The 12,984-nt window shown below is 34.5% G+C and overlaps 2 protein-coding genes and 1 long non-coding RNA gene across 22 annotated transcripts in view; 2 read left to right on the top strand and 1 right to left on the bottom strand.

Annotated features, from left to right (window-relative positions):
• The window catches only part of gish (casein kinase I gish), a 34,419-nt gene extending 31,991 nt beyond the window's left edge, over positions 1-2,428 (top strand). For 11 of the 20 annotated variants that reach the window (XM_067347715.1, XM_067347714.1, XM_067347720.1 and 8 more), the window contains 2 exons: positions 164-270; positions 1,132-1,826. In XM_067347715.1, coding sequence (XP_067203816.1) covers positions 164-270; positions 1,132-1,321 — 297 coding nt within the window. In that variant the 3' untranslated portion in view covers positions 1,322-1,826. Of the gene's footprint in view, positions 1-163; positions 271-1,131; positions 1,827-2,213 lie in introns of those variants that run through there. The other 9 variants (XM_067347723.1, XM_067347725.1, XM_067347730.1 and 6 more) reach the window with 3 other exon arrangements.
• Positions 2,429-2,575: 147 nt separating this feature from the next.
• Positions 2,576-10,182, top strand: LOC105679531 (uncharacterized). The gene is made up of 2 exons (XR_001101861.2): positions 2,576-7,309; positions 7,613-10,182. It is a non-coding gene; the product is annotated as an uncharacterized lncRNA (long non-coding RNA).
• A 702-nt stretch (positions 10,183-10,884) lies between these two features.
• LOC105679532 (chromosome partition protein Smc-like) lies at positions 10,885-12,116 on the bottom strand. Its single transcript, XM_012379603.2, has 4 exons — positions 11,744-12,116; positions 11,514-11,676; positions 11,197-11,400; positions 10,885-11,140 (listed from the first exon to the last, which is right to left on the bottom strand). Exons 1-4 carry the CDS (start codon positions 11,919-11,921, stop codon positions 10,948-10,950), a joined length of 738 nt encoding a protein of 245 aa, XP_012235026.1. The 5' UTR covers positions 11,922-12,116; the 3' UTR covers positions 10,885-10,947.
• Positions 12,117-12,984: the final 868 nt, after the last annotated feature.

The following is a 12,984-nucleotide window of genomic DNA, read 5'->3' as shown; positions in this document are numbered from 1 at the left end:
TAGTTTTTCTCTTTTACAAGTCCAAGTAGTATAAAAATCATTTTCCAACTTTCACATCCAATAGTGCTGGAAAATACAAGTTTATAGATATGTAAAGTCTTTTAATGTGAAACTTCTCTTTATTTCTATTTTGATTCGCACTAATGATGTATGATGTATACAGGTGGTTTCGTCGACTAATGGAGAACTAGCGAACGACGATCCAACCGCTGGGCACTCCAACACACCAATCACAGCACCTCAGGAAGTGGACATGATCGACGAAACCAAGTTAGTAGCAGTTTGTTTTATCGCAATTCGCGTCTCTCTTTGTTGTTCTAAATATGGTAAATTCATGAAATGAATAAGAATGCAACCATCTGATGTATACAAAGTGTTTCAGACCCTACCGTAACATGTAATGGCAGATTTCCTGAGATCACTTGGAAATGAAAATCTTAATGCTAAATTGTCGAGATTGCAATAGTTTTTAAATGGAAAGTGTTTATAGTTGACCAATCAGGTTGTCAAAAAGTTGCGCGTTCAGGCATGTTGCACATTGAACATGCTTGAATTCGTCTATGACACGCTTCATGTGAAAATCTTTGACAGTTCGATGCACATCGCGTTCTAATGTCAATATTTCAAAAAAAGTAAATAAAGATAAATTTATAAATAAATTTATAAAGTGTCATTTCAATAATAGTGCATAAATTATATTAATATCGATAACTAAAGTGATATCTGAGGGCACTTTCAATGTGTGATGTCCTTGACGCGCAATTTTTTGACATCTTGATTGGCCAACTTTAAACATTTTTCATTTAAAAACTATTGCAGTCTCAACGTTTTGGTATTAAGATTTTCGTCTTCAAATGATCTCAAGAATCTGTTATTAACAGGTGTTACGGTAGTAAAATGTCTGGGACACTATATATTCTGGGAATTCTGCATGCATACATTATTATACGTATTTATATGCGTAATATTCTTAGAATAGAATAATTTGTATACTGAAACATTCTTAGAATAATTTGTATGCTGAAATAGTCTTAGCACAAAAATTGGACTTTTTCAAAATTGGGATAAAGATAACGGAAACCTATTTGTATCAATTGAATATCTAAGCCGTGTATGTGATATTTCTTTCAGAAAAATAAGTCGTCTAAAACAGAGATATTGTCCTCGATGCAAAAAACTATTGTTGCGATCTTTACAAGCACACATTTCCAACACCTATCCAACACCTCTCATTCCCGAATTCGATATGTTATCTTTATACAAATGGACAATTCAAGACTTTTTGTTTCGTAATATAAGAAGAAAATATAACATTCGTTAAATGTATTGTTAGAGATTTATTGTTATGATAGAAAGTTTTATTTTTAAATCAGTTGTGTAATCAATCATGCTCTATAAACAATATTAAAATATAAATCTCAAAGTATGAAATGGCAAATATATGTTTATGATGTATAATGTTTTTTTTATGTTATTATTCAATATTTTATATAGTACTGTGGAGTATTTATGTACTTCATTTTTTGTGTTTCCAATATCTAAAATTTTTGTAAAATTTAATAGTACAGGCAAAATTTGATTTGACAATTTAGTTGAGGTAATTATTTTTGTCATTATATTCAAAAACAAAATAAGCAATTTTTTAAAAGTAATTTTATATATTTTTATTCTATTGTTTAATGCAAAAACTGTTATTTTGCTGTTAATATCTTAATCAAACGCAATAGTTGATGGATTATATTCACATAGGCTTTAAACAATTCAATCTAATTGTAAGTAAATTGCACGCCGTGTCCTCAACTGTTTTTTTTTTTTTTTTTTTTTTATCAACAAGTGTTGAAATAATGAATTTCACTATACTCGGCACAATTGTAATTAAATGTATGCATTAATCTTCACTTTATCACAGGTTTCCTACTTTTCCTATTATTTCTATTTCTACCTTTATTGTTTTGTCAGAATAAATTTTGTCAAAAAAAAACTGTAATTAACAACTGCATAATAATCCTGAAATTAGCACTAATGTCTACATTTATACATACAATAGGATAAAGTATCTCGTCGAAAGATCAGGAAAATTTCCCTCTCTTTGCTTCATACACACACACAGTGCGACCGCATTGTCCCATCTGCATCTATTGTGTCCCACCGCTGCATGATCAGTGTTGACTAACGAGATATGCTGCCAAGGGGACGACTCTAAGTCCTATTAGTGTTTGCTTTATTTCCAGATGCTGTTGTTTCTTCAAGCGTAAGAAGAAGAAAAGTGGAAGGCAGAAATGACTGTCCGTTACCGTTGGTCTCGGGGGGACGGTGCAGTGTGCGGGTAATAGTGCCGACGATCCCAGGGAAGCTGCCGCCGGTGGAACCGTCGCCGCGACATCGAGGGCGGGTAAACGCGGCGCGGGTGGTATGGATGTGGATGCAGCAGGCGGTATTGCGAGCAGCAGCGCCGATCCTGAGAGGGAGATTGTCACTCTATTGCGTGCCGGCAGTCGTTCCGCGTCCCGGGACTCGGTGCTGCACACTACCGTCACGATGACGCCGATACCGACGCCACCGCCGTTGTCGAACTGAAACCTCATCAGTCACAACGACATCACCACTGTCGCACAGCCATTATACCACTGTCGCTGCTAATTATCATTAGTTGGACGGTCGCGCGCGACTCGAATCGTGATCGAATAAATCAAGTTCCTTTTCTTCTGGCCAATCGAGCTGATCTTTTCGTTAAATAGGTGGACTCGCTGACGACAATTCAATCTTCTCCGATAACGGCGGAGATTCATTCCTTCTACGATGGAATGTATCGGGTTATTCTCTATGATAGCTGCGTGCGATTAGAATTGTTTTTGCTACGACTGCGTTATGATTAAAGCGGCTGATTGTCTTGCGGCGTTACTTAAAACTCTACACTCCGTAGAACTCGATACATTGACACCAAATCTTTATCACACATGGGAAGCTAACGAGGCTCGATCAATTTGCTTTTTTTTTGTTTTTATTTTTTTTTAAGTTATATATGTACAAATCTACAAAAGAGTACATCTAAACGGGTGAAAAAAATGGTTAATAGTGATATGTATTCTGCGAATACAAATTTAAAGTTTTTTTTTTGAAATTTAATTATTGGTGTCTATTAATGAAATATTGAGGCTTACAATTTTATGAGGTTGAAATACAAAGATGTATTTTTCTTTACATTTCTTTTTTTTTGTAATAATATTACAGTGTAAAACTTTATATAATATATCATGATGGCGATTGAGATTTTTACATGTTTTTATATGTGTATTCGGCGAGAGAGATGATGAATTTTTCGTTGCATGAATTCAATTACTCGATGATTAAATTTCCATGTCTATTAAAAAGTCAGTCAGTCGAATTCAGCAAGTACATCTCTGATCGGTAATATCCTTTTAGATGCTTCTAATATACATCTTGTAATTTTAATTGTTTAATTCTTTTCCTTCTCTTCATCATCATGAATCATCAAGATGAATATTTTGTAATGGCGTAGTCTTGAGTTGCTGATAAACGAATTCGAAGTCAAGACGTTGGCGAATCCACTTACCTACTGACTGAATAAATCTTCTCGTTTAGCCAAGAAAGGTGACCTCGTGCTATTATTATTGCTATTATTACTACATGATTACATTTCATCTTGTTGCTACCGACTATCCACTACTATTACTACTTACTGCTGCTACTGTTACTACTACTAGTACTACGATTGCTATTATTGTAATGATTAATCATTATTATTATTTTATTTTATTTCATTATTATTAATATTATTGCGTTGATTCTCATCCTTATCATTTTCATTGTTATCATCATCATCATCGTCATCGTCATCATCGTCATCGTCATCGTCATCGTCATCGTCATCATCATCACCCTCATCATCATTATTATTATTATCGTATCGTCATCATCATCGTCATTAGTCATGATTGCCATCATTTCCATTTTCATCACTCACGTTTATCAATTACATTGTTATCGCTATCAACATATTGATACGTCGCTGTTGACTGAGAACGGTCGTCGGCCATGACGGCGGCGATGACGGTTCAGTACCGGTAAGCCGCATTATATAGAAGTAAGAAGGAATTGATGTTCCGATGTTGAGAGAACTTGTTTGTGCCTACAACTCTCTTCTTGTACCATGGGGGCGCTCTTCAATACACCGTGTTTTACGCGACGGATATTGCGTTGCGCATGTATACTCTCTGTGAATTATAACGGATTGAAGCTACTACTACAGATCTCATTGTGTGTATATTCACAGCCCCATAAGATAAACGAGCGTAGTATATTCCTGAAATCTGTTGTAATCGAGATTTCCGATTGTCGCAAAGTTCGATTATATATAGTTCTCTGAAAGGCATGAAACTGAAAAAGGAAACGATAATCGGCGTTCTATCCTCTGAGGAATGAGATCGAGATGTCAGATGTTTGTAAACGAGTGATCTTGCTTTACTTTCGCCGCGTTTACGAATTAAATCACATTACGAGTCGCGAAAATACATGCAGAGTGTCCGTTGAGGTTGAGATCAAATTTGTACAGTGTGTTAATGGGATTCAGTAGATCAAAAAAGCTTACGTAAATCTATGTCTGAAAATGCTTTATTAAAAAGTTATAAGCATTCAGAGATTCATGAGCAGAATTGTTCGGTAATTATTCAGATTAGATTACACCTCACCGATTTTTCTGCCGCTGAGATATGTTATACGGAATGTTTTTCTGAATAAATCCTCGTGAGAACTGTGTGGAAGACCGCACTGGTTGTAAAAATATAATAAATTAAATTTTCCTCCAGTAATTAAGTACTTTTACAGAACATAAGTACCTTTACAGTGTAAATTTAATTTGTTATTTAATTATGTTTCTATAATTAGTAATGTCCCCTACATGATCTTGCGGGGATTTAGTCAGAAAAACTTCCCCCACAACATATTTTAGTGGTAGAAGAATCGGTGTAATCTAATCTGAATAATTAATTCTGCTCATAAATCCTTGAACGCTTATAACTTTTTAATAAAGCATTTTCGGATATAGGTTTATATAAACTTTTTATCTACTGAATCCCATTAGTACACTGTATAAATTTGATTTCTTTACGGACACCCTATATAATCTATGTAAAGTGAAAGTGAGCGCTTTTAATTTTGTTATGCATCTTTTAATTTTAAATTTTTTTATCTATTGTCAAAAAGATATAAAATGATTCTAATATATTAGGATATTTATAGTTTACAAAATTGTGTATAGTAAACAAATTTGGTAACTTTAATTTTGAATTAATTTTGAAATAATGTAATATATTAAAGGAAATATGAAACAGTGGCAGTATTAGCATTATCGATAAGCATTATTGAAATAAATACCGAGTCCGTATTATAGAATTTAAACCAGTGCTCGGAATTAGTTCCGCTTTTCAGCCGATTCTCGAGGTTGAAGCTTCCTTTCCTCTTCTTACCACGCGCGCTGCAGCCGCTAGGGCCAGCACCGTCGAACGTTAGGAGCGGCACAATGAATGAGTGGGTTCTTCTCTTAAGAGAACCTTGATTATTGAAATTTAAGAAAATTTATTAGTAATATTATTTTTATAATTTTTAAATTTATTATTTGGAAATATTTCAATATAGAGAACCATATTATCTATGAGGTATTGTTGCTGACGCATTTTTTAAAGTGGTTTCCCAGTAGGCTTATTCCACTGAAGACAAGATTTTCTCATAAAAGGCCAAGAAAATCTAATCTGTTTCATGTTTTATTTTTTTAATTAAAAATTCGTTATTTTTTGTCTTCAGTGGAATAGACCTACTGGGGAAACCATTTAAAAAAATGTGTAATAAATAAAATTAGTAAGTGAAGGCTCGTGTACAAAATAATTCGGAGTAAAACGATGGGAATGTAGAGCAAGGTGTTGATAGCTTATTATTCTTTTATCTTGCATTATTAACAAAACTTGCTTTGGCTCCACATTTCCATTTTACTCCGAATTATTGTGTAATAAATTTTCTTAAATTTCAATAATCAAGGTTCTTTTAAGAGAAGAATTCACTCGTTAATTGGATGGCGGCACTATTCGTGCCGTTCTTAACATGCGCACGTGATAAGGAGAGGAAAGGAGGCGTTAATCTCGAGAATCGGCTGTAAAGTTGAACTAATTCCGAGCCATGGTTTAAATTATCCGAGTGCGTCAAAATAGTTTCTTTAACATGTACACTGCCTGTCATTTTCTACACGAGGATCATGATAACGATAATTCCATTATCGCCACATGGATTTGAATATTAAAGAATATCCCGCTACATTCGTTTTTTTGGAACGAAACGCAAAATCTCTATGCGTGAATATCTCGTTAACACGATAAATTGCGGTAGCGTTCGTGGTATTGTTTCCATGATTTCCATCCGCGTGAACTATACGACGGAAATACGGTGACGTAAATCGTGCAGAGAAAGTCCGCAAACTTTTCAATGCTTTTTATAGAATCAAAATATCGGTTTCATGCCTTCCAAACTGAATTTATCATGCGTGAGAGCGATTTGTCGCAATGAAACAATTGAAACAATTACATTTTACATAACATATCGATCAAGTAAGGTTCTTCTGTCTGTAGACTTTATAGCGTATATAATGAAAGTTTAATAAGCAAGTAACAATGCGAAGAACAAGTTAAAATTATGTGACACCATTGATCCGTGTTCCGCCACTAGCGTATATCGGTTAAAAGGGAAAAAGAAAGAAAGTCGGAAAAAAAGGACAAAAGTACTTCTTTCGAATCATTCTTTGCAAGGAGAGTGCGACTTTCGAAGATAATTGTTATATTTCTTGGTCCACGCGTATTTTCAAGATGGCACATGACGACAGATGAAGTAAGAGAAAAGCAATCAAATATGATACATCTGATTCTGATATTTTTGAGAAGAAAAGATCAAGACCGATGTGACAGTGAAATAATAGAGGGCCGAAAGATAATTTCCACCGAAACAAATTAGACTAAATACCAGCGCAAAGAGATAAATTATGAAATACAGTGTAATATGCAATAACGTACAGATTTTTATTGTAACAAACCTACTGCTATGAGCATATTTAATTATTATTCTTCAAGAGAAGGAGAGGGTTACGTTGTGAGGTATTTGTAGGGATTCATACGGTGTGATTTTCTGCTGATAGTTCGCAACGAAGCACTTGAACAACCGAGATATAATCGAGATGAAAATACATATGAAAATTCGAACATGGACCAGCGAGGATTGATCCCGTCGGTCATGTCGATTAAACAAGCGAGTAAGGATGTTTGTAATTTATAATTTTTAAGATTCAGCTTTAAATAAAATTATTAGTTAATTTCAATGAAATATTTTCAACATCAATTTCTTCTTTTCAGAACGTGGTATTTATAAATATTGAATCATAATATTAACAAAATTCGGAGAAAATTTCTCTACAAAAAATCCGCAATACTCTGAGAAATTATAACAAATTTGATTCTTCCGTTTACAGAATTTCTCAGAAACAATATTTTTGTCAGGCTGATATTATTTGCAAGTAAAAAGGATGCAATCAAACATAAGTCTGTTTTTCTTGCAGGAACCGTGGTTGCGCGGAAAGCGATGGACGTGCAGAAAACTGGACCCAAAGGTCCACATTTACGCTAGTCCGACCGATGACTTTGTACTCTCGAGATGTGTGCGCAAACATACCGTACTGTGTTAATGTAATACGCTCGTACACCATGTTGAATATCCAAATACCCCGACAAGCGCGTCTGGCAACAGAAAACCCATGTACTTACAGAGCTGTCGTGTACTCGAATTCTTATTGTATATTCCGACCCGTACGTGTTTTCGTACGAGAAAGAAAAAAAAAGACGAAAGAAAGAGGAGAACTAGTCTACGTTGCTATCAAATGTCTTGAAAAGTGATACGCTTAAAAAGATAGAAATCAGAATCTAGATCGTACTTGTGTGTGCATTTCCTGCCCCCCCCCCCCCCCTTCTCCCTCACATTCTCATCTTCTCTCACTCTCATCTGTATCTTTCCACTTATCGACACACCGAGAATATCGTTCCTTCTTTTGTAAGCTTGTCACGTGTAAATTTGACAAGCAATCGTCGAAATAATCGACGATAATGTCATGCTACGTTTATATCAACGGACAGAAAGAGAGTGAATGATCTGACGAATGTCTGATGCATTTTCGTGATATTCGCGTGCGTGGGAAGAGAACGAGTTGAAAAGAAACGTTATTACTTGAGAACGATTTCTTCAACGAAGCTAAAAGTCGTTATTTCGCATAATACCATACACACACTCCTGTACAGTACATAAGATGTTGAAGCCGTGATTATGTCGCGCATGCGATTATTCATTCGCGAGTCATTCTTGCGGGTAGATAGGATTTATTTGAGTGATCGGAATAATATTTGAGTAAACGGAACCGTATAATTGTGTAATCCCCGATTGCGCGCAAGGAAGAAGCATGCGTGCGTGCATGCGTGAGCGAGCGCAAGGTCTACATAAACACGAAGAGAAAGCTCCAAGTATTTATATCGTACTATATCCTGCCATCAGAGTTATACACTCACACATACAAGCGATTGTAAATACACACACATACGCGCGCACGCACGCATATATTTCCTTTTTCTCCTAGATAATAGACAAAGTGCATGCGTTGCATAATGAGAGAAGTGATTGTTGCGCTTAAGGCTTGTTGTAATCTAAAACTCCGCTCGAGAGATATTTCTTTTTTTTTTCCTTTTTATATATTTGTAAATTGGTGCGAACAGATTGGGACGCACTCTCGCATCTTTTTCATTCCTCGGCCCATTGGTCAACGATGAAGGTATATCGTGATCGTGCGTGTCTACGGAAGTGAGTTTAGTATCTTGTTGCAAAGCATAACTACGAAATAAAGAAATTGGACGCGTGTTTTTCCTCGTATATTGTGATTGTTTAGTTACGTTGATATGTAGATTACCGACAGTGTTGAAGAACTGTTAGAGATGAAAAACTGTGGAACTCTTTGAGATTAAGTTGATCAACACTATAGTTTTTTTTTTCATATAGAGAAAATGAATGACGCGCATAGCGAGGCTTATACATATACATTTTTGACTTACTATACGTTCGTATTGTTTTAATGGACGAATTGTTGAATAAAATTGCTAATTGCTACAAAAAAAGAAATCGCTGTTTTTATGAGATTGACAGCTTACGTGCAATTGAAATTGTACGCGTGTGTGTGTGTGCGCGTATGTGTGTTTACTATTGCTAATAGTATTCTCGACTGACTGGGCTTCGATCGATCCGGGAGTGATTAATAATGTTATTGGACCTGTTGCGTATTAGCAGCAACATGATTAAAACGCGGACCGTGTTCAATTCAAGTTTTAGAATCTTGGAAAGTATATCCAAAAACAAAAATAAAACTTGTATTTTGATAAGGTTTTAATAAAGTTAATCTTAATAACTGATAAAAAATATTTCAACTCGGTTATGAATTTACGATAAATTGCAATTAATCACTCTCGGATCGATCCAAATTCGTTCAATTAAAAACATAAGCGAATCACTGATCGAACGATTGTGAAATACTAAATTAGATATTAGATACGCAATATTGCGCATAAGTTTGTGTGTATGCGTTGCAAGCTGACATATTTCTTGCAATGGTAAAAACACACAAGAAGAAACTGAAATAAGGAAAGAACTAGAAAATTATCAATTAATTATGTTCACACAAAGCGTATGCTTATACTTCAATTCGTCAACCATTTACATAACAAATGCAATTTTTATTACAATATCATTATTAATATGTGGGATTAGTGTCTTTGCGTGATATAATTTTTTTTCATTATGTAAATGAAATAACGCCACTGGGAAAACGGATGTGTTCTTTGGAAGGAAGTTAATAGAACGTAAGAGTGATTTTGGTTGTGTGTAAAAATAGTACTACGTGTATTCAATGAATTGTTTCTCTCAAATTTTATTGACGTGAGGTCCTGAATTCACGAATATTGTCTCTTTTAATAGTGTTCAATACTGCTCCCTTCTCAAGTGGATTCGTTTTCTTTCTACTCGTCTTGAACTGATCTATCCGAAACCGAGCAAATTTGTGTACATAGTGATTAAATTGTTTTAGTACTACTATCATTGTGAGGATTATATATTTGCACGCCCATATATACGTATATACATGGGTGATTGTGGGAAAAAGGAGAGTGGTTTACATAAAAAAGGGATGGATAACATATATAATGAGACTGAGAATGACATACACATACTCATTTGGACCATTAAAAAAAATAAGAACCGATTGTTTTACATCTGCATTTTAACGCACGCGGTAATTAATGTTATATATGCGAATTAAGAATCCTGCGTGAGAAAATCGAGTCTCTCGACTACAGAAACACCGATTTTTAAATATAAATGAATATGTACATCTCTCTCCCCCTATAGTGAAAAACTTTACTATACGTACGCTGTGATTACTATCCTAATTTTTAACTTATATACGATATTGATTTTGCTTTATTTTGTCCAGTTCCACCAACGTAGATTAACTTTATCCCGGTTCAACTTACTCTTTACCTTTTTCTAATTCTTAGAACTAGAAAAAGATGAAGAATAAGTTGAACCGAGATTAAAGTTAATCTACGTTGGTGGAACTGAGCATTAACAATTAACTCAGAAAAAAAATCGATCTGACAAAGCGCTTTAATAGACGACAAAAAGGAAAAAAAATAATAGACATTGAAATTTGCGTGGAAACTTATTCTTGTAAATATGTGTCGTCTCTACTGCGCTTAGCAAGTAAGAAAAGAGAAAAAAGTTCTTACGAATTCCTGCATATTTTCTCTTTGTGATTTCCGTTTTCTTTTATTGTTTGTCTTTCTTTTTTTTATTATATGTTTGTTACATATCCGCTAGTTCTTCACTTTCTGCCATTTTCATAATTGTTTCAACGTTTATTGATTCTCTATGCTTCTCTAACATTTCTAACAGTAGTTTGTTTGCTAACATGTCGTCGGATGTTGCTATAAAAATTCTAATGAGTTTCTTCATTATATTTATCTTCCGCAAAGTTTTTTCCATCTGGGATTTAGTACTGAAAAAAATTTTTAATTTGAAAATTATATACAATGAGATTGTCAGTTTACTTACTTCATTATTTCAGGATTTGTTTCCTGTAATTTCTCGCTTCGTATCTGTTCCTGTTCTCTCAGAAAATTTTTATGATTGAAAAGCGCTTTCTGACATTCTATTTTTAGATTTAATTGTACTTGAGATGCTTCCTCAATGTTTTTTTGAATTGCCATAATTTTTTCATTGAGGTTAAATAATTTTTCCATATTGATGTCGAGTTTTCTGTAGTAAAGAATTAAAATTTTATTACATCTCTGTATCTAATAGTTGTCTAATTTGGCCAGTAGTAAGCTTTATAGCTAGCAGTATTTGTATAATCTGTTTCTGTTTCTTACTTCTGATCTTCCACAGTGCCTTCCTCTTCGTTGAGAATCGAAAGAGCAGTGATACTGTGAAGGCATAATTTGATGGCCTTGGTATTTACAAGTGTATCACTTGTAACATCCTGAAGTACTCCTTTGATTTCTTTTTTCCGTTGTTGCCTATTGTCTATGTATTCTGTAACACAATGCAAGGGATTTCAAAATAACTGTGGAAATGCACGTGCTGTGCAACTTTAACATACGTTTGATTTTTGCTGCAAGTATTAAAAATCTGGCATTTGTGTGCATCAGGGACATCCGAGCTGTCTGCATCTTTTCCTCAACAGGCTTGAAATCGTTTGACGAAATCGCACCGATGGGAAATTTATTAACCACTGCATTTAGATTCTTTATAGATTGCTCCAATTTGTCGAAATTCATATTATTTTATGAATCTAGCACCAGAGAGAAGCCTGAGAGACGCCACGGCCAGGTTTTACGTGATCCGCGAAAGCGATACGCCACCTGTGGACCTAAAATGTGGACATTGGAACTACGTAGCCATGTGCACAATTTTTGGTTTCGTTCCGTGCTATGTCCACGAAGGATCGATAATACAGAGTAATGTGCACATTGATGTATATAAAATAAATTTTTAGTCTAAACACATGCACATTCATTATTTATTTTTATGTTAAAGCTTTATTTGTAATAAATTGTAAATAAGAACAAAAGTATCAAACGTTGAAGCAATCAGGCACAGATTTAATCAAATAATGCTTTTATTAATTAATTTTTTGTTAAGTATAGTTAAAAATTATCTGATTTATGTCGTGTTTGATGTCATTTTAATCGCAAATTTTTATTAATTCATAAAAATTATTTTCAAACCGAAAAATGCGAAATAAAGGTTTTACTTTTCACTTTATAAAATGTTTACATTCGTGACTTGAGGGATGGGGAAGTCCATTGTAAGAGAGTTCGGAACTCTTCTTTGATGATAGGTCATCTCGCTCGCTCTTCACTCGCAGTTTCACTCACGATTCTCCGGCCAGCTTAGACGATAGCAGGAGCGAGCGAGACGATGATGAGTGTGAGCGAGACAATAGCAGGAGCGAGCGAGACGATGATGGGAGGGAGCAAGAGGGAAATAGCAGCGTACAATGAATAGCCAGATCCGCGAGCTTCTTTGCACGCTACTATTTTTATCTCACTCGCTCTTATAATTGTTTCGCTCACTCACTCTTATGCTCATCCCGCTCGCTGTCAAGCCCGTCGCTGGCAAGCGGCTGGTGAGAAGACAGTTCATGATAGATAGATAAATGATGATAGATAAATTTTTTTAAAGAATATATATATATATTGTATGAGTTAATTATTTTAGAGTTATATATATATAAATTTTTGTTATAGATATTTTTTTTATTTGTTTATGTAATTCTTCGATAATTAATCAAAGGAGTTTGAAATTAAATATTAGGAGTTCTAACTTTATTAATATTAA

Source organism: Linepithema humile, chromosome 1 (genome assembly GCF_040581485.1).
Source record: "Linepithema humile isolate Giens D197 chromosome 1, Lhum_UNIL_v1.0, whole genome shotgun sequence".
NCBI lineage: Eukaryota > Metazoa > Arthropoda > Insecta > Hymenoptera > Formicidae > Linepithema > Linepithema humile.
The sequence above is the reverse complement of the archived record's forward strand: the minus strand, read 5'-3'. Positions and strand labels throughout refer to the sequence as shown.

What these genes read in the sequence shown, in the direction of transcription:
- LOC105679532 (XM_012379603.2), bottom strand. Translation starts at nt 11,921, where the DNA reads ATGAATTTCGACAAATTGGAGCAATCTATAAAGAATCTAAATGCAGTG. An exon ending in GGCACTGTGGAAGATCAGAA is followed by an intron (nt 11,401 to 11,513) that starts GTAAGAAACAGA and finishes TCTTTACTACAG; the next exon opens with AAAACTCGACATCAATATGG. An exon ending in ACAAATCCTGAAATAATGAA is followed by an intron (nt 11,141 to 11,196) that starts GTAAGTAAACTG and finishes AATTTTTTTCAG; the next exon opens with TACTAAATCCCAGATGGAAA.